Source organism: Pungitius pungitius, chromosome 6 (genome assembly GCF_949316345.1).
Source record: "Pungitius pungitius chromosome 6, fPunPun2.1, whole genome shotgun sequence".
Lineage (NCBI taxonomy): Eukaryota > Metazoa > Chordata > Actinopteri > Perciformes > Gasterosteidae > Pungitius > Pungitius pungitius.
The window spans coordinates 19923778-19950716 of NC_084905.1; the positions used below are offsets into that span (position 1 = coordinate 19923778).

At 49.1% G+C, this 26939-nt stretch overlaps 1 protein-coding gene across 6 annotated transcripts in view; it reads left to right on the forward strand.

The window, feature by feature from the left end:
• Window positions 1-26939, forward strand: part of LOC119195667 (unconventional myosin-IXa-like) — a 67822-nt gene that overhangs the window by 28218 nt on the left and 12665 nt on the right. For 3 of the 6 annotated variants that reach the window (XM_062562827.1, XM_062562830.1, XM_062562828.1), the window contains exons 3-19: window positions 4237-4331; window positions 4528-4590; window positions 5793-5892; window positions 7857-7910; window positions 10366-10466; window positions 10763-10889; window positions 13449-13538; window positions 17404-17520; window positions 18496-18630; window positions 22498-22619; window positions 23679-23820; window positions 23933-24128; window positions 25071-25190; window positions 26185-26260; window positions 26380-26523; window positions 26633-26672; window positions 26797-26919. In XM_062562827.1, coding sequence (XP_062418811.1) covers window positions 4237-4331; window positions 4528-4590; window positions 5793-5892; window positions 7857-7910; window positions 10366-10466; window positions 10763-10889; window positions 13449-13538; window positions 17404-17520; window positions 18496-18630; window positions 22498-22619; window positions 23679-23820; window positions 23933-24128; window positions 25071-25190; window positions 26185-26260; window positions 26380-26523; window positions 26633-26672; window positions 26797-26919 — 1845 coding nt within the window. The remainder of the gene's footprint in view (window positions 1-4236; window positions 4332-4527; window positions 4591-5792; window positions 5893-7856; window positions 7911-10365; window positions 10467-10762; window positions 10890-13448; window positions 13539-17403; window positions 17521-18495; window positions 18631-22497; window positions 22620-23678; window positions 23821-23932; window positions 24129-25070; window positions 25191-26184; window positions 26261-26379; window positions 26524-26632; window positions 26673-26796; window positions 26920-26939) is intronic. The other 3 variants (XM_062562829.1, XM_062562831.1, XM_062562832.1) reach the window with 3 other exon arrangements.

A 26939-nucleotide genomic window follows, 5' to 3' on the forward strand; every position in this document is an offset into this window, starting at 1 on the left:
AGGCGCATACCGCATACGCCATATAAACACGTACTTGATCCGGGACCTTTTTGTTGCATAGTTGGAATTCTACGACTCTGCGGACCGCGGATTCATCGAATGGTGGATGACGTTGTGTGTGTGAATAATAACTTGCTTGTAACGCTTGTAATAACGACGTCATGGTGGATGACGTCGTTATTACAAGCGACACTTAATGCTCACGTTTCAGTTTCCAATTGCTGCAGATGTTCTGTCTCATTTTCCACTATTTTAAATGAGCGTCTCGTGAACCTATTGATGGAAACTACACAGTGTGCACATATTTGTTCACGTTATGTGCACGTCTGTGTGCATACATATTCTCCTTCAGCCAGACTAGCTCACCTCCCACCCGTTCACTGTGACCTGTCGTGTTTACGTAACTCCTCCTCACCCCCTTCTCCCCCCCTTGTTTCCTTTTTTCCTAGAAAGTGTAAAGGAAGGAAGAGGAAGATACGAGCATAGAGAGAGGGGAGGATTCCTACTGATAAATTAGTTTACAGTATTCAGTGTCCTTTATCTTGAATCTCTAAGTTGCAGTAGTTTGTCTCTAGGAGGGAACCTTCCAGAGCTGCTGGCGTGCCCTCGTCCTCCCGACGAACGCGGCGGCGGACGAAAGAACCGCAAACGCTGGCACGCCGTTGTCGTTCGCCACATCTTGTGATTATCGCCGTGATGCGGAATGCTCCTCGCAAGCAGCTGCTCTCCTGCGTGACCGCGTGTGTGTGTGTTTTCACGCCCCGGCCGCACACCTCGAGGAAAAGCACACGTGCACACGCACACGTGCACACGCACAGACGCTCCCGTGAAGCTGAGCCGCACCTGCTGCAGCGGAGGAATGCCGTGTGATGTCATCTTGAACGTGGAAACCGTAAAGCCCTGACAAAACAACAACTTTGGGTGTAAAAGCAGACACGCAGACGGCCCCCTGCAGGGAAACCCATCTGAATGGGGGGGGGGGGGGTTTACGAGCGATTCTGCTTTTCTGCGCGCTGTTTAACAGCAAGACACGGGGGGAGGAAACGGGGATGGAGAAGAGACGGAGGCGGTAGAAGTATTTTGTGTTACTCGCTGCGATTTAAGCGTAAAAAAAAAAAAAAACAACCGGGTGATTAATCTGGAAAGCTGTGTGAGACGCCTCTTTCTGTATCACACGCCGGCTCATTAGAAGGAGAAATACTCTGCGCTGGGTCTCCCTCACGAGCCAATCAGAGCAGACCGGGAGGCTTTGATCGTTCAGGCTGAAAATGAACATATGTGCTCCTTAAAGCTTTTACTAGATGAGATTCGCCCCCCCCCCCCCGGCGCCGAGCAGTCCAGCTACAGAAAACACCTTTAAAAAGAGGAAGCCTTTGATTAAAGAACCGGCCACAAACGCGCTCACAGTAATTCCCCTCTTGAATAATTCATTTCCCTAATTTTAGAAAAATCCCCCCCGTCTCTTTCTTGTACTCATTTGTTGCAATTAACTGCCGTTATGCCCTAATCATGTGACACGTGGGGGGGGTTGTGTCCGGGTGACTCTGCGGAGGAAGCTGGAGCGTTTCGGCCCACTCGCTGGTTTTTCAAGTGTAAAGAAAAATTAACACGAAGACAAATGAAACCAAAATAAGCTTCTGGGAAGTCCTCCAACCCGGTGTCTGCCGCAAGAGAATATTGTATTCTGATCAGTAAGAATACTCTACTACTCTGACCTGCACATCAAGCATCCTGCTGGAACCTGGTCGCCAAGGCGACGCAGCATCAATAGCTTGCTACCGCTCAGGGCTCCACAGAGAGAAGCAGCTAATGGAAGCTAGCATTGGTTTTGGCACTTTGCCACTATTTTTTTATTTTTTTTCCCAATCTAGGTCACCAAAGGGTTTTGGAGAGCATTTAGGGGAAGTGAGGGGGGAGCAGGGGGGTTAGAGTTGTTAGAGTCGATTTGAGCTGCTGCTCCGAAGAAGGTCCTGACATGCTAATTAACAGGCACCACTGTTAACACTAAATCAGCTTCAGAAATAGAAGCTTGTTTCCTCCGAGTCGCGGCACTCTGCAGAGGCAGGAAACAACGTGGCCAACGTACTATGGCGGGCCCCACCCCCCCCCACCCCACACACACAGACACACAGACATACACATTCAGGGCACAATTAAGCCTTTGGGGTCAGCACATTTGCTTCAGCATCACATGTAACATATGGCCGGCTAAGCTGCATCTTTTGATTTGTGTAAGTGGACAATGTGCCGATCTGTTTTTAACGCACTCCAGTTGGTTATTTGTGGTTATTTGTGGTTATTTGTGCACCGCCGGCTGTGCAGTGGAATCCGGGGTCGACTCAGTTTGCATCGAGTCGTGCTGAACAAACTTTTGTCTTTTTCTAAATATTCAACCTTGACAACAATCTACTGACTTCTCAGTCCTAGGTGTTTAAAAAACACACACACTGGTACTGGTGTTTTTCCTGTGCTGTGGCCTCAGCAGGCGTTGACCATGAAGCAGAGTTCAACACTAAATCATCCAGACACTTCAGACCTGCTCATTAATCTCTTTCAGACACACACGCAGAAAACACACACACACAGGCACAAAGTACACACCTAGTTGCATGCCGCAAGTGCATGTTGAGCTCAGACAATACACAACGAGGCCTTTTATTGATTGTAATTATGTCTGCAACTATTGTGTGTGGCGGAGCACCGATTCTGAAGGAGATTCTCCCTCAAAGTGTTTTCTGAGGTTTTCAATGAGATCTAAAAACCTCCAGTTCTCACTCGTAATTCGTCAGAAACCAACGCATCAGATGAGCCTGAGGTTTATTATGAAAGGAGACAGTGATATTCTGGACACGTTGCATCACCCGCATCCAGAGTCCAAAAGAAGTGGAATTTCCTCCCAACACTCAAAACTTTGAACATTTTGCCACAAAAGGGCTCCTCCATCCAGTCAATGACTGTAAATGAAGGCCCTGTCATTATCATGTAAATTACAGTTTTCATTTACATTTCGGGCGCGTCTCAGTCCGCTCTTCTTCTTCTTCTTCTTCTTCTGTGGTAGCTCACTCGTCCTCATTGGGGCCTGGTAGAGAGAGGAGGAGTGTGGTGTTGTGGGGAAGATGAGCCGTAATGCCGTGGTATTGGTTGTTTTTCTTTCTTGGCTCTGATTGGTCTGTTAAATGTGTGGGGACGGAGGAGGGGGTTGGAGAGGGAGGGGGGAAACGAATCATCTCAGAGATCAAAGGGGAAGGATTTTACTTTTATAAAGCCGAGTTATTCAAGAGCTGTAGTTTTTCACCCAGCGGCCACAATCAATTATCCGACGCCCACTTCTGCCCCCCCCCCCCCCCCCCCCCTACACACTTTTCCATATTTATCCCTCGCGTCCCACCCCCCATTTGTGCTTGTTCCTACTTAGTCATTTTTCATGATTTTGTGCTGTAATGTCTTTTGTATTGCATGTTCCTCTTTCTATCTTTTCTCCTCATCTCTTCGTCGACTTTGTCTTCTGCTCCTCGTTCTTTCCTTTCATTGTCTCCTCTGTCCTAGATGATCACCTCTTCCTCTTCCCTTTCCCACTTGTTTTCCACTCTAACGCGTTTTATTTTCCTCCTCTAATCTTCTCCTATGTCCCTAGTTTGTCTCCTCGTCGTGTTCCATCTCGTTACCTTGTCTCTTCTCCACGTTTCCTCTCCCCTCGTCTTCTCTTCCCTGCTTGTTTCCTCTTCTCTCCTCTCCTTGTTTTCCTCCTTTTCCCCCCACATTATTTTATCTTTCCTCGTCTTTGTTCTCCTCCCTTCTCCACGTCTCCCTCCTTGTCTTTCGTCTCCTTGCCTTCCCTCCTCCTCTCCTCTCCTCTGCTCTAGCTCACCAGCTCCACTGGGGGCCACGGGGCACCTAATGAGAACCTGACTGAGTCCTCCAGCGGCATCTAATGATGGGCGTGTGTGTGTGTGTGTGTGTCATCTGGGCCTCCTTCGGAGTCTCATGACCTCTGTTACACATTTTTTCACTTTGGAGTGCAGAGGTGACATGTGAGGTAACAAGGTAACTCCTTGATGAGCGGTTGGTCCTTCTGTAGCAGCTCAGAGGACGTCTGCGTCTTTCCGTTTCACTCCTGTGCCTCAGGATGGAAGGAGAGCAACACACACGCACACACACACACACACACACACACACACACCTGTACCTGTCAGAATCCACTGTCCATGTGCTGAACCGTTTCCATTTGCTCCTCAGGCCTTTGGAAACGCGAAGACGGCTCACAACAACAACTCCAGCCGCTTCGGCAAGTTCATCCAGGTCAACTACCAGGAGAGTGGCACAGTCAGAGGGTGAGACACACACACACACACACACACACACACACACACACATAAAAGTCAGTGTATGATGGACGCGAGTACAATTGCTCTTTGGAGGAATGGTGAGTGAACAATGACATCCTGTCTGTGTATGTATCAGTTTAAGCGCGGGTTGATCATCCTGATGAGAATCCTGCGAGGTTTTTTTTTAATTTTTAATTTTTAGAGCCTATGTGGAGAAGTACCTGCTGGAGAAATCCCGTCTGGTGTACCAGGAGCACAACGAGAGGTGAGCGAGACACCCGAATGTCCTTCCGTTAGCATTCCATACATCCATATCTTTAGAGGGAAGGTAAAAAACAAACAGATTAAACCCTGCACCGGTCATCTGACCCCTCTGACCCCGTTTGGCCTCTGGGTTTGTGTTCCATGTGACGGGCCCCGGTGGCCGTATTGATAGGAAGACACATTAGACTGAAGACCCCCCCACGGCTCAGACCTGAAGCAGAGGGGTGGGGGGAGAGGATGATGAACCGCAAACTGTTAACTGCGTTACCTGAATACACACTTTAACGCTTCGTTTCTTTAAATGATCACACTTTAATATTTATTGCATAATTCTTTTATATGCAAAACATAATACCTCCTAGAAAAAATACCATAAATGCGACCAGCAGCATGGCTTAGCTTAGCTTAGCTTAGCACAGAGACTGGGAGCAGGGGGAAGCGGCTAGCGTGACTCGCACTGAGCCTGTGGGCAGGTCGGAGGAAACGTTCCCGGAGGTCGAGGGCGACGGATTGAGTTTCGCATCCATGTCCGTAATGGCTGTGCTGAGGAGGGGGAAACGCAATTGTGAGGAAACCTGATCTCTGCGTGTCCGTGTTAGTGTTTACTGCCGTGACTAAAGGCAGCCAGCCAGCTAGGCCACTGATTTGGTAGCTAATTAAATATCTATTGCTCCTGGACGTTTATTGAGGTTCATTCTGACGTTTATCTGAACTCGTGTTTAGTAGATGGTAGAATGAAAAAAATGTGGATTGTACAAATGAAGGTCTGTCTGTTGGAGAGTTTATAGAATCTCAACCTTTTTGAAGTTAACTTGAGGTCACAAGTCACAGTGGCTTTTAACAGCGAGAGCGGTGGCAGTTATGAAAACAGTAAAACAACTCTCGTGTTCTTCAGAAGGAGAAGCAGATCGTCCATCTGCCCGGGATTCTTTAATAACCTTTCTGGGGCTTTGAAAACGTTCCACAACTCCACCGAGTCTCCCTGTGCACAGCGGTGGAGCTCGTTTACAGCTGCTCCACCGCGGACACCACATCTGGACGCGTTGGCCCGGAGCCGCAGACTCCCGTCACTCACCTGCAGCCCCGCACGCCACGCCGACGGGGGGGGGGCGTCGTTTTTGAAACGTGCAAGCTGCTGTCCTCGCTTCACCTCGGAGCGGTTTTTGAGCGGTTGATGGATCCTTCCCTTCTGTGTTTCTCCAGGAACTACCATGTCTTCTACTACCTGTTGGCCGGAGCCAGCGACGACGAGAGGAAGTCCTTCCACCTGCTGAAACCTGAGGAATACCACTACCTCAACCAGGTACACACACACACACACACACTCGAATACAGGCAACACACGATTCAGTGCACGCAGAAAAGTGAAATATATTCATGCAACTGCTGTTGTGTGAGTAAAATCCTGGTTTTGCCACCACCAAAAATCTTTAAAAATGTCAGTTTCATTGTTTTATGCACAATTGTCATGATGCAAAGTTGCTCTTTGTTTATCTACCCACAACATATTCCATAAAACCCAAATCCCGCATCAGATAAAACGGCATATAACAAAAATATATCATCGGTCTTCTGGTGTCTTCGCAAATAGAGAGGATTCATCCCAAATGCAAGAAAACTGTCGCCATTTACAAAAATTAAGCCTGAAGGTACATTTTTAGAGATTGATGGAGACCCTGAAGATGATGTTAAAAATGTGGGCATCTCTCTTCCCTCCTTTTCCCTTTGTTGGATCTTCTTCCCTCGATTATCATAACTGGATCACTTCCTAATCCTGTGAAGTGTTGATTGCAGCGGCTCAAGAAATGTCCGCCCTGCTTCTGTGACTGTCCCAGATATGTGTGTGTGTGTGTGTGTGTGTGTGTGTGGGGGGGGGGGGGGTGTGTGTGTGTGTGTGCGCGCAGTGTTCACATGCTTGTGTACATGCCAACAATCCCCCATGTGTGTGTGTGCATCTCTTGCAGTACATCAGTGTGCATCGGCAGCATATGTGTGAGGATTCATATTCCGACTCCCCCCCCCCCCCCCCCCAAAAAAAAAACAAACCCTTTGTTCATCTCTCTTTCCCCAAAAAGTAACAGTAGTTATATTTTTTCCTCTCTTAATCCCCACGACAACAAACTCCCCTCCTCCCTCATCCTCTACCGTCGGCCGCCTGTTACTATGCAGCCCTGTTTCCATGGCAACTGCAGTACTCGGCAGTTAATCTGGCGCTGACTTGCTCCCCGAGCAGAGGGCGCCGGCGGTCCCGTGTTTGTTTGTGTCGCGCACACGCGTCCCCGTGAGCGTGTGCGCGACACACAGCATGCCTTCTGTCTTGCGGACACACACACACACACACACACACACACACAGACACACACACACACACACTCGATACACATGGTGTCGCAGACGAACAAAACGATTATCCATATTCATCCCTCGCATGGCTCAGAGATGTTGTTCTCTAACCACCGTGATCCTTAAGTCAATCAAATCTTTTAAATATCAATCATATCTGTGAATGGAACGGCATAAAGGGAGGGGGGAGGGGAGGGGGGGGCTCATTCCATAAGATAATCATCACGTGAATGTGCTCCCGTTTCTCTGCTCCTCGTCCTCAGCAGACGGACCGAGCGTCGGGCTCCCTGTGTTCTCTTTGTCTCCTGCATGTGTGAATGTCTCCTCGTGTTAACGTGACGCAGCCGGCTGGGACGGTTACCGTTGACTCGTTAATCTCACCAAAGCGGTAACGGCAACGTGAATCCAAAGAAGAAGTTTTCACAGGATGTACACACATTTATGTAGTGTGTGTACTTAGTTTCAATATACTTTCACTTCAAAGGGAAATGTTAATCTTTGTTGGTAATTGACACATTGTTACACATCAACCAAGCGAGTAGGTTATGTAAGAGGAACCTATCTCCTGTATGACCCCAACGTTAATATAAAACAATTTCATAATCAAGAATTTCAGTTCAGTCCTTTGCAAAACATTTATGCTTGTGTTTGGCTATTTATATTTTTAAGTGTTATTGTCTATTGTCGGTGTGGTTCCTGTGATCCAAACAAGTTTTTTTAAATTGAATTCCTGCTGCTCTGGAGACTCTGACACACACTGTGTGTGTGTGTGTGTGTGTGTGTCTGTGTGTGTGTGTGAGGATTACTCATTTGTTTACTCACACATTTAACTGCATGCGTCGTCTCTGTCAAGTTGTCTGTGTGTGTGTGTGTGTGTGTGTGTGTAATTCCTGCCTTCTAAACCCTGCTCTGCCTTGCTTCCAGATGACAAAGAAATCGCACAAACTCCACTGGGACAATTACTATGAGAGCGAGCTGGTCAGTATCCCGCGGGCGGGCGGCGGCGTGTCTGTGTGCGTCTGTGCTCGTTGGGTGTGCCGCGGCGCCGTTCTTCGGTGCCGGTTGTTTTGCGAACTCTTACTGAAATGGACAAAAGATGAAGGCGACCCGGAGTGACCTCAGCTGGTCGAGCTCCGTAATGAACCACGTTTAAAGGGATCCCTTCTGATGTGTTGGCTTAAAATGATGTCATTTACTGTAAGGGACAGCTGCCCTTTAGTTTTGGAGAAATGGAACGTGACTGTTTAGTAAATGTCAAACATTAAGGAATCCTTTTAATCTGATTATTTGGCTTTGGATGCTTTGATAATCAATCAATTGATTGATTACGTCAAACCAGGAAACCCACATCTTTAAAGGGAAGGTTCAGGTTTTTACCTTCGTGTGTGTGTGTGTGTAATGTTTGGTCAGTGGGATTAGCTTAGCGTAGCTAAAGGCTTCACTATCTCCTAATAAGAGATTGTGTTGCTTTGACTTTGCCGGCGAGCAAACACACTCGACATGTGAGTCCGTGAATCTCTTCGTCTGCCACCTTAAAAACCAAATAAATTGTCCCTTCATCCAGGAAAGAGTTTCACAAGGACGATCACTTACTTTTTCAGAACTCATTCGTAATTTCTGCTTCACATCTGAGTGGTTAAATCTGTCTCTTTTCATCATCAAACACTCCCTTTTTTTCTTTGCATTTAAAAAGGCTGCTGCTGTTCTGGATTCCTCTTGGTTGAGATGGACACATGCAGAAATGATTCGTAGGCCCAGTAAACACAGCTTACTCGGGAACATCCACATCCGCTGATGGGATTGAAGCTGCTTTATTCCCACGCTGCGTTTAGTGCGTCGATTAAGACATAAACAAATGTAAAAAAAAAAGAAAAAAGGACACCATTTCTGGTTTTGGTTAACTGCCACCTTGTAACCTACAGTTGAGCTAAATAGTTGCACAGTAGCAATGAGCGTATGGATTAAGTGTTCCTCTAAGTTTTATGTTTAGGTCTATTATTGTTTTTGCATAATATGTTACGTTTGAACAAAGCGACATGCGCCAGAATTGTAGTTGTCGTAGGTGTAAGCAAAGGCCAGCTGGCTTCACACAGAGCCCGGCTAACCGCTAGCCGCTTAATTGTAGAGAATCTGCATCTTCTATTTTGCTCCTAACATCCCGTTTACCCCCCCGTGTGTCGTTTTTATTGCTCATGTTTTTCCACGAGGCCGTTTTCTTTCTTCTTCAAAGCGCTTCGGTTGCCTTGTTGTTAAAAAGCTGCTACGCGGTTCACATTGACAACAGACATCGTCCCCAAATGTTCAACTTTAAGGGCTCTGTTGTCTTCTCTCTACCACTCCCCCCCCCCCGTTAGCTGACACACTTGTCTCCCCCCCCCCCCAAGGGTCAGTCTGTGACCCCCACCGTCCGAGGAGATGATGTCACCGTCCCTCAGCCGCTCCTGACAGCTGTCTGAGCATCTGACCACTCCCCTGGGCCTATTTGACCCGTGACCTCTTCCATTGGTCAACGTGGGGGGGGGGGGGGGGGGGTTGTTGGTGGCGCGTTGCAGGGAGACACCCGCCGCTTTAAACAAGCGTACGCACATTCCAGATGGAAGCCGTTGAGTTGATTTTAGGAGAAATCCTAAAGATCCCAAAGACCAAACATGCTTTGGATGTGTGAGGCCGGGCCCCCGGTGGCTGGGGGGGGGGGCATGTCTCCGTGCTTTTTGGGTTGTGTGGAATGTCTAGTAACGTGTCATGATTACTGTGACGTTAAGTGGCAGGACGAGCGTCGCCTTAAAAAGTGCAGCGTCAGCGCGACTCCTGACTCGACTGAAGCAGCGTTTCAGATTCCAGTGAGAAAAGGTTCATTGTTTAAAATAAGCTGTTTATTCATTAAAAAATAGGTACTTCCTGCAGGAAGGGATTTATGTCACTTGGGACATCGGGGGGCCTCGCCGCGCTTTCTTTAAACCACCCGAAAGCCAACGTGCGATTGATTTGTTCATCGCGGTCGACCTTTAACCTTCGCGGCGGCCTTATCCGTGGCGCAGGTCATGTGACTCGGAGGAGCGTTGTGCCCCTCCACCTTCACTTGACTCAATCCAAAAGAACACAAAACGTGACTTTGACTCCGAGCAATGACTTTGTCTTTTTTTTAAATTATTTTTTTATGAAAAGTGACGAGTTTTGTTTTGAAGCTGAATATGAAACTTTTAGAAAAGCTGATTTTTTTTCAGTTTAAAACAAACCACTTTCCACAACAGCTGCAAGACGGGACAAAATCCTCCGAACACGACTCTCATCTTTATTCCGACTCACGCACACGCTCCCTCTTTAGTCGCGTTTGAGTGTCTGGTTAATAAAAGTCCTCGGTGGTGCTGATGATGTCTCTCTCCTCCTTCCTCTCTCGTCCTCTGTGCTCCTGGGTTTGTCCTCCTGACATCAGCAGGACTGCTTCACCGTGGACGGAGAGGATCTGAAGCACGACTTCGAGCGCCTGCAGCTGGCGATGGAGATGGTCGGCTTCCTGCCCACGACGCGCAAACAGTAAGTCGGGCGCTCCGCCGCTGTGTCACATGTGCCGGCTTTCTATTTAACAGACAGACTAAAGGGGGGGGGGGGTTCGTCAGGAGACTTGAGTCAGGTTTGTAGAAACGAAATGAGATTAATATTTAACGTGATTTGTTTTTGGGGTCCGTTTGCTGTGCATAAAGAGGCCATTCAGGACCAGGCCTCCTCAGAGCGTTGTGTCTCTTTCATTCATCGCACAACGAGGCCTCGAGGAGCGTCGCTTAGCGGTGAATTACGGGAACAACGAGCGTCTCTGTTCTCCTTTTTGTCAGGATTTTCTCCCTGCTGTCAGCAATCCTCCACCTGGGGAACATCCGCTACAAGAAGAAGACCTACAGGGAGGATTCCATCGACATCTGCAACCCGGAGGTGCTGCCCATCGTCTCAGAGCTGCTGGAGGTGAGCGGACTAAACTAGAAAAGAACACAGGCGTTCTCAAATTTATGATGTGCTGAATTCATTCATGTCACTGAGTGGGGACCACACACACACACACACACGCACACACACGGGTCAGCGTGCACTGTGAGGATCGCTCAAACGTCCACATGCTGCTCTGATTTACCTCTGGATTGATGGACAGGAGCACTTCCCCCGGGTCCCCTGCGGCGCAGCGCTGAGCCGGATGTGCTCGTGGAGTCGCCGACCGCGGCCGACGTGTGGCGGGACGCAAGCTGGGCCGCATGTCGGCCACATGCTCGGGGGGGGGTCGGTGTTTCACGCGAGTCGAGCGAGGCCTCTTTCGAAAGGGAAAGCTCATCTTAAGCGCACACACTGAATCGGTTTTCTTAAAGCGTTGCACCGCGGAACCGATTAGGCCCCCCGCCCCCTCCCCGTGTGGAATGATGAATGAATGGGATTGGGAGCGGACGGGGCTTCCTGTTTCCTGTGGATGTGGAACCGGTAGAGGAAGTGCAGCCGGCGGGAGCTGACGGGCGGCTGACAGACTGATTGAGTGATTTGAGCCAACCAGAAACATTCCTGTACAAAGTGGTAACGGATCCGGAGTGAGTCGCTTACTGTGAGAACAAATCCCACTGAAGCTGGACCCACATGGTGTTTCATCACAAGCTGAAAACCTTGACCTTCATTGCCTTTGTTGTTTGTAGCGCACTTGCGTGGACTTGCGCGCTGAGCTGTGATTGGCTCATGAAGGAAAGAGGAGGAGCTCCATCCATGTTGGTGTTCTGTCCTTTTGCTTTTACACACATAGAAAGCAGCTTCTGTCAGAGCTTAACATCGCCTTAGAATCCCTCTCGAGGTCTTCAATGACGGGTAATTGTAAATGTAGAATAATTGACCCCAAACCAGTGACCCCAACCCCTCACGGTAATAGAGTGTGATCGTAGACGCAGCAGTGAGCCGTTACCAAGCCGCTAAGACATGGAAACGCACCGGCTATAGACCAATCAGCAGGCTGCAGAATAGACTCTTAGTGCAGGGATTACCAGGCAGTGTGAAATGAAGTCTGATTATGCCCCCCCCCCCCCCCCCCCCCCTCTGTGTTCATGTCAAAGCCTTCACGACGGAGCCAGTTGACAAACCTAGTTTCATAGTGGTGTTAACCAACCTTAACACCTTTTGACTTTTGCACATCAAGAGATCAGGCGATCACACAAAGACGCGCTGTCACATGCACACACACACACACACACACACACACACACACAGACACACAAATTCATATGCAAGTGGTCTCAGCAGCAGCTGTTTGGTCCACTCCCATAATCCCTGTGGATGGAGAGTGTGTGTGTGTGGGGGGGGGGGGGGGAGAGAGACATCTGCTGCTCCCCGTGTGGCCCTGTCATCGATAGATACTCGAGGGCCAAGTTTAGGGTCTGTGTGACCTCACCACATAGCGTTGTGTAGTGTTTGCGTGATCTCGGCCAGCTGTGTTTGTTAGAGGCAGCTGAGTTGGAGGGTTAGTTACGGAGGAGCGGTGCGGAGAACATCCTCTGTTGCCATGGCAATGTGCATCGCAATCGGGTTCACTTTCCGGGAAACTCAATTGAGAGACTTCTTAAACTTTGGAACGAAGAAACAAACTGGAGAATACACATGACAATGAATAAATATACTGTAAATATTATTTTTCAAAACAATTGATAGCGGCCAAGATGCATTTAGTTCCTTCTGCTGAACAGTGGCTTTTACTGTGAAAGGTTAGAACCCATCGAGGGGATCTGGGATGGGAGGGGCAATAAAAGTGTGCTTTCTTGGTACCACCGAGCCTCTGTGTGGTCCAACATAATGTAGGTTTTTATTGCCCATTGGACTGGGCTGATGCCTTTATTGGCTCTGTGAAACCTCAGGAAAAAAATCCACCTCATTCCGCAAAAAAAAAAAAAAAGAACATCTCCTTTTTTCGCTGGGTGATATTTGCATTTCATGACAAAAACAACCAGATCTATAAAACACATTGACCTATGAATTACTCTAAAAAAAAAACATCCCGGCCTTTTAGTCTTTTGGAAACAGTTATTTAAAGTGTGGAGGCAGCTTTTTGGAATGATCTCTGACTTTGGCTCAGAGCACATACGTATTTAAAAGAAGGCCTTGCAGAGGGGCGGAGGAGTACGGCATTTAATTCATCAGCCTGGGATGCTTTAACAAAGCGCTCCGTTGCATTATGGGGCATAATGTAAGATGATGTGTTTGTTGGACCCGTGGAAGCCACTAAAAGTCTCCGCCTCTGCTGCCTAATCTTTAATCCTTGTTTCATTTCGTCCGTCTCTTGAGAGTCCCTCCAGATTTATGGAAGCGCAATATCACATTTCTGAAAAAAGCCCCTTTCAATAAAAATGATGGCCGTGGAGGACATTCGACTGTACCATTGTTGCGTGTTCCTTTCAAATACAAGGCCGCCCCCTTCCAGGTCGCATAAGGCCTCTGCAGTGACACCAAACCCCCCTCCCCACCCGACCATGACCTTTCCTCCTGCTCTTTTCTCCTCCTCAGGTCAAAGAGGAGGTGCTGCTGGAGGCGCTGACCACCAGGAAGACGGTGACCGTGGGGGAGAGGCTCATCGTGCCCTACAAACTCGCAGAGGTCAGATTTTTTTCTGGTTTAACCCTGAACATCAGAATGTGACACCCGGACCTCATCTGACCTTCTGAAGCGAGTGACCTTTTGTCTTTCCGCTGCTTCGGGGTCAGAAGGGCCCCGCGCGAGTGTCTTAGGAAACGTGCGGTCAGCCTCGAGGGAGATTCTGTGTTTGTGTGTGCACGTCTGGGGAGTTTGTTGTGGCATTTCCACCACCCCCCCCTCCCCCCCCCCTCTCCCTACTGCTGCTTTTCTCCAAGGCTCTTTTGATAGAGGTCTCTTCCTCTGCAACTTCCTGTTTCCTGTCTGAGTGGAGGGAACGGGGCGGGGGTGCCGCGGGCGGCTGACCTAGATTCACTCGCTTGTAAATATATCAGTATTCACCTTGTCCCCTTTTCATCCCCGCGTCCCATCAGAGGGCTTCAGCGGTCTGTCACGCTGCATCACACGCACGCACACACACACACACCCGCATCGCTCCCGTCATGTGGCCTAGTCTCAGGAATGTGCAGCCTCCACTGGAATATACAGTACACAGTCTCTCTGCCGTGAGTTCCCTTCTAGTGATCACAGACGTCATCGTGGCGATGTTGAAAGGGGTGAGCGGCCAATGGATGGAGAAAGGGGGTGAGGCAGCCGTTTATGACTAAATGATGAGCAGAGTAGCATAACGCCACACCCCCACAGGGTCATTTAGGCTCCATGGCCTATAACCTCAATGTGAACCATCTCAACTACACGCTTAACTGTAGAAGAGCCCGCTCCCAGACACACACACACACACACACACACACACACACACTGGGAGAGCAGCGAGTTGAGGCCACCTGCAGAATCCATAGCACGTCTGTTTTTGTACAAAGGAAATGTCGGGGGGGAAAAAAAGAACCTGGCGAATGTTGCCGATTCTTCTGAGAAACAATTTCTTTCTTCTTGGGATGACGAGAAGTGCGCCAATCCACCCACGGCCGAGTGTGTGTGTGACCTGCTGAGACCTATTGTGGATGGAGCTCCAGCCGCTGACATCCCCAAAAACACGCTGGAGACGCCGGGGTCGAGTCAGGTGGAAGCGCACAGGGAGGGAGGAGGGGGGAGGAGGAGGAGAGGGAGAGAGGGGGAGACTGGACCTGAACCTGGAGTGGGCCGACGTCTTTGAGTCTCTCTCTGAGACACTAAAGAAGTGTCTCTGTGGAGGAGGTGCAACATTTCCCTTCAGTTGAGACAAGAGGCTCTACGCATGTCCTCAGGTTAAAATAATAAAATGTTCATGGTTTAGCGTTGTGCATGAAAGTCATGTCATGAAAGGCAGGTAACACCTCTGATGCTTTGCTATGAGGAGATCTAGGGTCATTTTCTTTCTTTTTTTTCTACCTGCCTCACATTTTGCTCAGAAAATAGCCAAACGAAGAGTTTTTTTTGGGGGGGGGCTTGGTGCGTATATTTGCATAATATCGAGGTAAGGGGTCATTTCAAACCTAATTTCCACTGGAGATTAAGCTCACTTTAAAAGCAGCGTTTCTTCTGAGGGGGACTCAGACGTTATTAGCTGTGGTTTCGCTGACTTTGCCTCGGGTCGCGTCTGCATCTGCGAGATGGCGATGGGGTGAATGCGTGCCCTTCCAGATAAGACGCGATGGCTCGCGGCAACGTTTCTGATGTGGCTCCAGATAACGGTTCCCCCGCTTCCTTCTTCCTGTTAAAAAGAAGAAAAAAAACCCACGCCTGCCGGGGGGGGGGGGCAGCCAGACACTCATTCGCAAAAAAGATTCTGAATCATTTTAGAAACTCTTTCAAAGGTGTTGGAGCGTCCATAGTAGAGAGCTTCTCCCCCCCCCCCCCCCCCCCCATAATGTCTGCATGCTGATAACAACAACAACAACTCCATAAATACTAACGGAACATATGCAGTGGAACACACACACACACACACACACACACAAACCCCCCTGCAGCGAGGAAGCTAGCGGGCCACGTGCTGCCTCACACCCCCCCCCCCCCCCCCCCCCCCACCGCGGTGCTCAGGAGAAAAATAAATGGAACGAAGAACAACAACTCCCCCCCCCCCCCCCCCCCCTCTCCCCCTCCCTTCCCCTTGCAGAAGCTCCCAATCACAAAGGTCTCTGATGAAGCCCGGATGCGTCGTCGGTCAGTTCCTCCAGTTGCATCATGGATCTCAACCTGCTCCCCATGTTTTGAATCATTTAAACACGCGGAGACAATCCGTCAAAAGGCCCGCTCCTGCTCCGCCGCCGCCGATCCCTCGGGTTCCCGCCCCCGGGGCCTTTTAAAGCGGGATTCTTCTCACCAGGCGTTGTATTATTCAGAGGGCGCTCTTGCGTAACATTTGTGTGAGCCGTGGACGCCACGACCCTCGCGACGCTAAAAATACCGCAAACAATCAATAATGCAAGTGTGAAGGGGCCGTTTAAAAAAAAAAAAAAATAGCACGAGAGATATCTACTCGATTAGATGCTGAATATAATGTGATTAAAAAGTTTAAGTTCACATAAACCCGGGTTAAAGGGAGGCCAATTTGGAAGTGACCCTTTTTCAAAAGTTAAAAATAAAATTACATTACTTCTCACGGGATTTATTGCCTCAATAAACCCTGGAAACATGAGTTTACTGTCTCATGATGTTCATTTAGCAAACAGTCCTCCCATTTAGAGGGAAATATACCATAGGCGGCCCCCGTGCTTTGGGGGGGGGGGGGGGGGGGGGGGGTACCTCTAGGGTCAGGTGATGACATCACCGTTTTGCTCGCCTGGAGAAAGGATTACCCAGCATTCAGCTGCCCTACCGAGCTCTGATTGGACTTCTCCAGAGGAACCAAAATCCGAACAATCCGAAGCGCCCTCGTCGCGGTGTGACGGCATTTCTGAGGAGCCGTGTGATCTTCTCAGTTTAACCCCTCGATCAAATCTCCTCCGATTTGGATCACGCGGCGTCTTTTTCAAATTGGGGTCTCGTGTTGTGACTCCTTCGGGGTCTCCTGCGATGTTTGACCCAGTGGAAGAAAGATTATTTTTGCCTTGTCCCACCCCTCATTCGATAGCTTAGCGGGCCTTAGCGGCTAGATGCTCTTTGGCTTTTTATTGCCGCAATAATGGCTGGAAGAGTAGTTTTTTTTTGTTGTTTTTTTTAATGGATCAAAAGGCGATCCACGAAAAGAGTTGTCCAAATGGCCTGGAGGCACTTAAGGTTCTGGCCCCAGAATGAAAACACCTCAAATATAACAGCAGAGTTGTGAGCTGTGTGGGAGCTTTAATGCAAACCCCGTGTTTACCCTCTAAATACAATGTGGTTGTTGTTATAAACCTCCAGCCCGGCCTTTCACATCTTTAAACTACAGTTGCATAGTTGCTGTCAGAATGTCCCAATAATTCTTGAGTGCGATTTATGCTGGTTGATTTTTGGCTCGTTTCGACAGTTTGATGCCAAACTAGTCTTTTTATTTTATATCTTTTTAAATAGAGTATATTTATCTCTGCATGTTAGTTGTTGAATTGATTAGAGGTTTGGATAAGAAGATAAATACTACATTTACGTCTGTAAAGTTATGCTATAAAGGAAGAGACAGCTTAGCTTAGCTTAGCATTAAGGCTGACCTTATCTAAATGAGTAAACTGTGTGCTAAGCTAATGGCCTCCTGAGCCACGCTTTAGATCGTGTTAGGCTGCTGACAAAAGCAGCGCACAATAATACACAAACAAAGAAATGGGTGAACAAAATGTGTTGGGAAACACCACAGGGAAATGAAAACAGATTAAACAGTATTGGCTCATGTTCCAAATTTTAGAAACCCACATGTTTTTGATCAAGAAGAAACTAACGTGTGTGTGTGTGTGTGTGTGTGTGTGTGTGTGTGTAGGCGGGCACGGTGAGGGACTCCATGGCCAAGTCCCTGTACAGCGCGCTGTTTGACTGGATCGTGTTCAGGACCAACCACGCGCTGCTGAACAACAAGGACCTGGAGGACAACTCAAAGGTAGGACACTGCACACCACGCACACACATCTGTAAGGTCGCTAACGACACACAGTGTGTAGGAGGAGATCCCTGTCCAACAAAGACACGCACACACACTGTGGAAAATCTTCATTGTCCTAAAAAAAAAAAAGATATCCATGCACGTCCCTTTTGTGTCTTTGTTCACTTTGTCTTCACTTTTATCCGTTGGACTCGCTCTCCTCGTCAGTGCGTCAAAAAACATCTGTTTGTCCGTCAGTGCGTCTAAAACATCTGTCCGTCTGTCCATCAGGGCTTCTGCTTTCTGTGTCTTGCTCCACTCCCAGAGGGAGGGTGTGGTGTCATATCAAGATTCCATCCTGTGTGTGTGTGTGTGTGTGTGTGTATAGCTACATGTGTGCCAACGTGTGTGTGTCTGTGTGTCGGAGTGGCAGCTGGCAAGTCAAACCCTGTGGGAGCATCTAAAGGATTAGAAAACAGATCATTCTGCGTGTGTGCGTGTGCGCACCATGAACATTTGGGGGGATGGCATCAAGTTCTCCTTGGCTCAGTTTACCCTCTGTGGTCTATTGCTGCCCCTGTGTGTGTGTGTGTGTGTGTGTGTGTGTGTGTGTGTGTGTGTGTGTGTGTGTGTGTGTGTGTACGCCTCCCTTGGCACTGACATCATCCGTGTGTGCGTTTGCTCGTCCTCCCTCGATGCCGTCAGGGGGGGTCGGTGAGGTTGCACTTTCTCTCAAGGTCACTGTTGTGATGTGCACTGTTAAGATGTGTTCCTGCACTCGTGTACGGTTGTAAAAAAAATAAAATAAAATAGGCCCCTCAGAGAGAAATAAAATCCGGCTGAAGTAAATTGGAAGCAGCTTTCAGAGTCTGAAAAGCCGCGTTTCAGTGGACGACGCATATTAATGATGCATGGCAGCGTTTTTTTCTTGTTAAAATACAATCGTCTCTCGATTTTCACTCATTTTACTGAGCCGTCCGTCTTCCTCACCAGATTCTGTCGATCGGGGTCCTGGACATCTTCGGCTTCGAGGACTACGAGAACAACAGCTTCGAGCAGTTCTGCATCAACTTCGCCAACGAGCGGCTGCAGCACTACTTCAACCAGCACATCTTCAAACTGGAGCAGGTACGCCGTCCCCCAGGGCTGTCGTGTGATTGCGGCCTGTTACCCCGCCCACACCCCCCCCTCCCTGATGGATTCTGCTGATTGAGTGACGAACACAAAAGGAGAGAGGACTTCCTGTTCTGCACAATGCAGCCTTCGTGGCGCTGGTTTTTCTGACGTGTTCTTCACACACATTGGTTTGCTCATAGTGATCTGCAGCATTTCCCATTCAATCACGGCGATGTAAATGGCAACAATTGACACAAACTGCCAAGTGCGCGCCAGAATTTTTCTTTGCTTTGCTCATCAGACAAAGAATGAGACGTTTCTCATCGTGCACACAGCCGCCAGTTGAATGTCCCCGTTGGGTTTTTCTACGTGCTTTTTGCTGTGCAGCCACGTTTCCGAGCAGCTATAATTATGCAGGACGCACTCCCATCAAAGTGGAAAAGGTCAGAGGGAAAAAGTACTGCGTGACCAGGAGAGGCTGACGGGGTTTTACAGCGCTGCACGTTACATGTCACGTCCCCCCCCCCCCCCCTGACTGGGTTTGCTTTGTTTACTCCTTATGTCTCTGACTGGCCACAATCTCCCTTTCTTCTCTTCTTTTTTTTTTCTTTTAATCTTCTGGTGTAATTTCCTCACCGTTTCTCCCCCATGATAATGACCGTGGCGATCAGAGAGACGTCAGCCTCTGAGTATTCCACTCAAAAGGACTATTACTGAACCACTGATCCCCAACCAGCTTCGTCACGTATTCAGATGTCCACTTAATATCACACGCGAAACAAGCAAAGAGAGCCTGTGAGAGGGGGAAAGAAAAAGAGAGAAAATGAGCCTGAATCAGCTGGACTGTGTCACAGAAGCTCGTGCTGAGCCCTGATAGGCCGAGGGCGAGTTAGTGGGCGGGTCCTCTGCTGAGGGCCCAAATGAGACCGGGCAGCGGTTGAGTAAATGAGTGCAATAACGTCCCTTCAAACCTCCGTGACGATCACAGGATGACGACGACGCCTCCGACAGTCAGCCCTCAGGGTCCACACACACACACACACACACACACTCTGCAGGATGTAACCTGCAGGACCTGCAGGTTGTTAGATGTACTAACAAACTGGAAATGAAAAATTTATGGTTGAGCGCTGTGGGGCTTTCTTTTACATCAAGGTTTTTCCGGTGCTGCAGCTTTTGGTCGTACAAAAACACATTAAAGTATTTTTATCCATTTGATCTATTCAACTGTAAAAAAAAAAATCTATCAATTAAGTAAATAATGTCACACTAATCAACTTTCTTGTTGAAGCATAAATGCCCATAAAAACACACCGACACGATGTGTACATATTTGTCCATTGGAGCATTGTGGCATTTTGTTTGTTTTAAACTGTTAAATGGAGCAGGTGCTCCTCTTTCTCTCTTCTTGCCTGAACCTTTCACCTTTTTTCTTTTTTTTTTTCTTTTCCCTCCTGTGTTATTTTCATCTAATAAGTGTCAGAGTGTCGGCTGAGACGCCCTATGTTGTTGCAGCAGAGTTCACGTTTGTTATCCTGTAATCACCGGGGTCCAGCGGGGCCTTTGGCTCTCTGCCTCTCTCTCGAGTTTATTACACGGGGACAACAGTTTGCTCCGTGGCCCCCCCCCCTGTGAGGCTTCCTAATCGGCTCTCCCCTGATTTCTGTTTGTTTGAATTGAGTTGTGCAGTTCACGCCGCAGACCTCCTCCACCCTCAACCTCCATGTCCGCTCACCTGATAGCCGGCGATATTTAAGAAGGAGTTTTGTTCAAATACATGTCTCCGAAAAGGAACAACGTTCACTTAAGACTCAAGTTTCCCCATCCAAGTCCTCGAGGCCTCCACGGCCTTCGGAGCTCTGCTAATTCGCATCGCTGAGAGATGGCCTCTGCGAGGGGCTTCTGGCGTGGTCATAGTGAGCCCGCGGGCTCAGCGGCTAACAGTGCGCTAACGGCGCGCTAACCTGTCGTGTGCAGCGCGGGTTGTCCACCACGTCTTTGCAGAGGATCTGCGGCGTTAGCAGAGAGCCGCTCGAGGGGAATATCTCTGATTCCACTTAAAAATGCAGCATCTGGGAATGTGACCAAGGCCAAAACGAAATGAAACGGCACAAAGCTGAACCGCTGATTTCTCTCCGCCCGTCACTCTGACTTTGAGAGGTGATTTTTCCATCGTGGGGGGATTTTTCCTCTTCTGCTTTCTTCGTGTTTCACTCCCCTGCGGGGCGGATCGGTTGTTCTTATCAGCGGCGTGTGTGTTTACCTACTGAACTGAGTCAAGTGTGTGCGTGTGTGTGTGTGTGTGTGTCTCAAGTCCCGTGTTTACACTCAACGTGCCAATCGGTGCTTGATTTCATGTGTCTGTGTCGGGACGCTATATCAAAGTGAGAAAGCACAGCCCCGCCTTAGGCAAACACGGTATCCGTAAAAAAAAGAAATCAACATTGTCGTCGTCTCGCCGTCCTTTGTCATCTCCGCCTGACCTCTATCCGCTGCAGGGTTTGGGTTCAACGTCTCCGTTCTGTTCTCCTCTGTTTAACCAGCTCTTTGGTTGCAGCAAGATCGACCGTTTTCCACATCAATTACTCCATTGATTTTGTTGTTTTCATCATTTCGTTTAGGACTAGTCAGAAAACAGCGTTGAGCGTTTTTCTGGAACTTTTTTACTCCCCTGACTGCGTGCCTCTCGTACCGAGCCGCTGCTCTGCAGTCGGTTTCACGTAGACACGCTGCACGCAACGCAAAGTGTGTTTGTCCCCGTAAACGTGCGTCCGATCGCCTCCCCGAGTCAACACAAGTGTCCACGAACGGCCTCGCAGACGCGACACGAGGTCGGCGATCCGTGAGGCCGCGCCTCGATGGCGCTTAAAGCCTCGCGAACACTCGCTCACTTTTTCGTTTGGGCCCCTTTTGGGCAAGTTTTGAACTTTGTGAGTCCTCTCCTGAAAAGTGGTTCACAAACCCCCTCCTCCGCTTTGTCTGTGATAACAGTTCTGGAAACGTGAACTGCTGGGTGTGTTTTCGTGAAAAGCAGATTCATGGCACCCACAGGATCAGACTAACCATCTGCTGAACAAACGTTAGTTTAAAACACTGTTAAATGTTCTGAGGATATCGGCAATTTGTCAATGTTGCAACAAGGTATCAATCCAGGGAGGAGGAATGAATGCTTTTTGGTTTCAAAGCTTTAAGAACAACACCATCAGCCGTACGTTGTTTCCATCACCTGGTCGGCTTTAGCTAATGTTGTTGCACCCCCTCCTTACTTCTCCGTCATTGTCCGCTTGCCCCCCCCCCCCCCCTTGCCTCTGCAGAGCGGACCAGGCTCGTGTTTTTGGTTCCCCCAGATTTATGCATTCTCTCTTCCAACAGCGAGACACACTGTGACCCGCCAGAAGTCTTCATTCACCCTTAAAATACGCATCAGCAGCCGCTTTCCAGGGAGAGCAGAGCGTTACCCACAAATCTCCCCCTTCCACTTTTCACCCCCCCCTCCCTGCTGGCAGAGGGGTTGTTAATGGAGGACAAGGGTCATATAGATCAGTTGCCATTGGCCCCAGGGGGGCACGTAGATGTTTCCAATGAACTGTGGCTGATGATCCACGAGCGGCCAGGTGTTGTTTGCGCAAGTCAACTCCTTTTGTAGCAAATGTGTCACCTGATAGTTGTTGAGAGCTTCTTAAAAGCCACTTGGAGGATCTTTTCATGTTGTGGTGTGTGGTTTTTTTGGCGGGCGCCCCCGCGGAGAGGCGTGGCGGTGCTCCTCGGCGCCAGAGTCCATTGAGAAAACTGCTCATTTTTACCGAGACTCATTCCTCTAGCTCTTCTCAAGGAAGACACTGACCCCCCCCCCCCACACACCTGTGTTTGCCTATGCAGGAGGAGTACAGGGCAGAGGGCATCAACTGGCACAACATCGAGTACATCGACAACAGCGGCTGCCTCAACCTCATCAGCAAGAAGCCCACAGCGCTGTTCCACCTGCTGGACGAGGAGTGCAAGTACGTCACATGTGAATCTGTCAAACACACAAACGGGGTTACTGGTGGGGGTTACCTTTCCCACTAATAGTCTGCTTGGGAATACACCGACGACCACTAAATAACCACGTGGGATGGAGTCTCTTCCGCTGTGCGGGTGTCTCATTTGACATTCGACGTGGTGGAGAGCCAAAACACGTGTCATTGTTGGTGTCTTTGTGCTTTAAGAACTAAACATCCAAACTCTTTGCCATTAGCTCGACTCCCGCCACCGTTCGCTCCAGCACCAGCACCTCTGGATCACGTTTTCCCCTTCTTCTCCCGAGGCTGCAGGTCGGGGGCTCCCTCTTCCTCCCTCCCCTCCATAAATCAAACCCAGAGCCCCCCCCCCCTTGCATAAAAACACGTCAGGCGGTACACAGACAGCCGTATTTATCTACGTTAGCTGTCATCTTACTTTCCACTTAGCACAGCTGGCTCATCTGGATCTAATCACGCATGGAGTGGAGCCAATGATGTGTGTGGGGGGGGGGGGGTCTTTTGGAGAATTAGGGTCAAAGGGGGTATCTCTGAAAGGAAAAGAAATGTGGGAGGGACACGGCCTCCCTCCTGGGGGGGGGGGGGGTTTCAGGCTGTCCCGGGAAGGAGCTTCATGCTGAATGATTACACAGTGAGACACAGAGACGCTTCGAGGTCTCATCACTCACTGTTTGCGGAGCTCGCGGGGGCCTGGGGCGGCGAAGTGGATTAGGTTTCTGCGGGTTGCGGGGGGTCCATTTCTACAGTAACAACATCAAGCCAACCCCCCCGGCAGACGCACTGCAGCCAGCGGTGAGTTTAGATGATGTGGAACATCTCCTGGAGGCCTGCTGAGGTCGGAGGTAAAACGTGCACCAGGCAGATGAACTTCTAATCCGAGGGGCCCGTAACTCCGGCTGAATCTGAGCGTCACGTTTGTGCGAGGAATGCAGGGTGCGATCGTCAGTTGTCCAAAGTGGATGAAAAAGTAACACAAACTGTAATAAGAAGAGTTTCCCCAAACACTAAAGTGTTAGGTTTATATTCCTGTGTTTGCTCTAGTTTCCCTCAGGCCTCCAACCAGACCTTGCTGGACAAGTTCAAGCGACAGCATGAAGGAAACAGCTACATCGAGTTCCCGGCCGTCATGGAGCCCGCCTTCATCATCCGGCACTACGCCGGCAAAGTCAAGTACGGAGTCAAGGTGAGACGCCACGAGGACGTGAAGCGCGTTCGTGACGTCTGCAGCGGCGTGGGACGAACCCTTTGAGCGGCTTACCTTTGTTTCTGCATCTTGTTCCCCCCCCCCTCCCCAGGACTTCAGGGAGAAGAACACCGACCACATGCGCCCCGACATCGTGGCCTTGCTCAAGAGCAGCAAGAACGCCTTCGTCTGCAGCCTGATGGGAATCGACCCCGTGGCGACCTTCCGCTGGGCCGTGCTGCGGGCCTACTTCAGAGCCCTGGTGGCTTTCAGGGAGGCCGGCCGCAGACACACCCACAAGAAGAGTGGTGAGGAGAACGTCTCTCTAACGTCTCAACGTGCTCATGGACCACGCAGCTGCTTTAAAGGCTGTTTTCTCCATGAGCGTCTTAATGCGAATAAAAGGAACCTGCAGGAACTGTGGTCTAAAGTTAGACTGGTTTGGGTTGGTTTGCTTTTTTTTAAATCTGTTATAAGCACTTTTAATGGATAAAACAGATTGTTTTATTATTGTTGCCTACTCCATGAATATGTTATGTTATTTTTCTATCACTACATTCCACTGTGGTGTCCAATATGAGCTACCTCCCCTTACATTATAAGACATGTAAAGAAAAACATATTGGTGGATTCATTTCAGCATTAATTTATTGTTTGTGCGATTTACAAAGCAACAACTCAAACATGAGGCCTTTTAAAAAAGTTAAATATCTCTGTTTTTGACTGACGGATGGATCTGCAAAGTATTAATCTAAATGATTAATCCGAAATGAAGGCATGCAAAGTGCAGTCTTGATTATATTGTTTAAGTGATGAACCCTCAGCTTGTTATTCTTTATATAATTATCGTGTTCTCATAACGTTCCCACGTGACTTTCTTTTATTCGACCCGCATGTGTACTGAACATTGATTCAGTACCAAAACTCCTGTTTTAACGGAGCCAAGAACAACGGGCTGCGTCCGAGTTCTGCTTCTGCCGCCGATGATGATGATGATGAAGGAGCTTGATCTTCTTCTGCAGAGTTTATTTTCACAACCCGGGAGGAGCGACGCAGCGTTTCAAAGTGTCACGAACTGACCGATTGGGGCTGAATGATCTTTGTTCTCTTTCCCATCCTCCTTTTGTTCGTGCTGCTTTTCCTTCTCCTGTTCCACACCCTGCTTCTCTTCTCACCTCTTTTTTTTATTTTATTTTTTTTATTTCTTGTCTTCTAAAACATCTCCTCCCCTTCGCTCTCTTGGTTTTCAGGGAACGAGGCGGCGGTTCCCTGTGCTGTCGTCAAAACTGTCGACAGCTTCAGTTTCCTTCATCACCCGGTTCACCAGAGGAGCCTCGAGATCCTCCAGAGGTGCAAAGACGAGAAGTACAGTAAGTAACTCTGCTGTGAACTAAAAACTACAACAACCAATGCAAACTGCAGCCAATGTCATCCCATTTAATATATATTTTAAACCAATCAGAAGCTGTTGCTTTGGCTCCAACCAAATGAATTCAGGGCTGTATTGAAGAAGCCGTTGGGGTTGAAATTGAGGATTATGGATTGCCAATGACTTTCAGGCTCAGGGAGCCGGTTTCATTACAGCTGCTAATGAGATATTGGAAATCTGAAATGATGATTTTGGCCCAACAAATGAATCTGCCCCATGGTACCCGCCAGCCCTTAATGACGCCTTTTATATTCTGGTCGGCCTTTTCTCCTCCTTTAGCCTTGGATGTGAACGTATATCATTCTACATCTGGGGGGGGGGGGGGGTGGACGTGCAGCGTGTGTCACATGTCCTCGCGTTGTAAAGCGGCGCTTTGTCCTCATGCACATGACTCCAGCGGGATTTAACTCAAATTGATTTCCATTAAATTTCCCAGAGTTTCCCCCCCTGAAGGGGAAACTCCGCTGGTTTTAAACATCGCCATCGGCTTACTGGTCATGATTCATACCACTCAGTGACAGTTCTTTGATGTCTTTAGCTGCTCTGGAAATATTAAAATAACCCTGCTGGTGTCATCGGGGTTCATCTCGCCTCCGGTATTCACAAGACTTCTAGTCTGTAATAAAAAGACCTCCGAGTTGCATTGGGGGAAATGGAGGATGAAGCATTTCTTAACTCATAGTAGAGACTAAAAATTTCTGTGAATGAGTTCTTGCATGGTGACAGCCTTGAGTTTAAACTTTTACAAGCGAAAACCCCGGAAACACCCAGCTCATTAGCTGCTTCTTCAATGTCTCCATCTCACACACACACACACACACACACACACACAGAGTGAAGTAGTGGAGTTGGGTCTTGGTGTTGTGGGCAGAGATGAATGGAACATGGTTTTTCCTCACATGTGTCCTCCTCTCCCCCCCCCCTCGTCCCCGCAGGCATCAGCAGGAGGAACCCGCGGACGCCTCTGTCAGATCTCCAAGGGACCAACGCCCTGAACGAGAAGGCCAGCTGGTGAGCGCGACCCGGGGTCCCGGAGTCCGAGTCAAAGCACGCCTCGAGGGGCTTTCAACTATGTGAACAGTGAACAACACCCCCCCCCCCCACTCTCTCTCTCTCTCTCTCTCTTACAGGGATGGCTACGGCGTCGGCTGCAACGGTCGCAGCTCCCGGTCCGGCCGTCTGTCGACCACAGGAAGTCCCGCCCTGGAGGAAGACGGCATCTTCCTCAACTCGACCAGCAGCAAGCTCCTGGAGAGGGCGCAGGGCATCCTCCTGTGAGCCACTCTGCCCTTATAGCCTCAATGTGGAATTAGTTTCAACATACATTTTCTGTCTAATTTCAATTAGGATTTTGATGATTCTAATAATATTTGTCACCTGTAGGAGGAACAAGAACGTCAAAACCAAGCCGAGCCTCCCGAAGGTGAGATGCAAACACGACGCGACATCGGTGCCGTCAGGACGACCGCCTCCCCAGAAGCGGACATTAGATCGATGTTTCATGTCGGCATTGTTTTTATTATTTATTTATTTATTTCTCCACGCAGCACTTGCTGGACGTGAAGTCTCTGCGATACCTGAGCAGCGTGACGCTCCACGACCGCATCACCAAGTCCCTGCTCCACCTGCACAAGAAGAAGAAGCCGCCCAGCATCAGCGCCCAGTTCCAGGTCAGTGCCCGCCCCCTGAT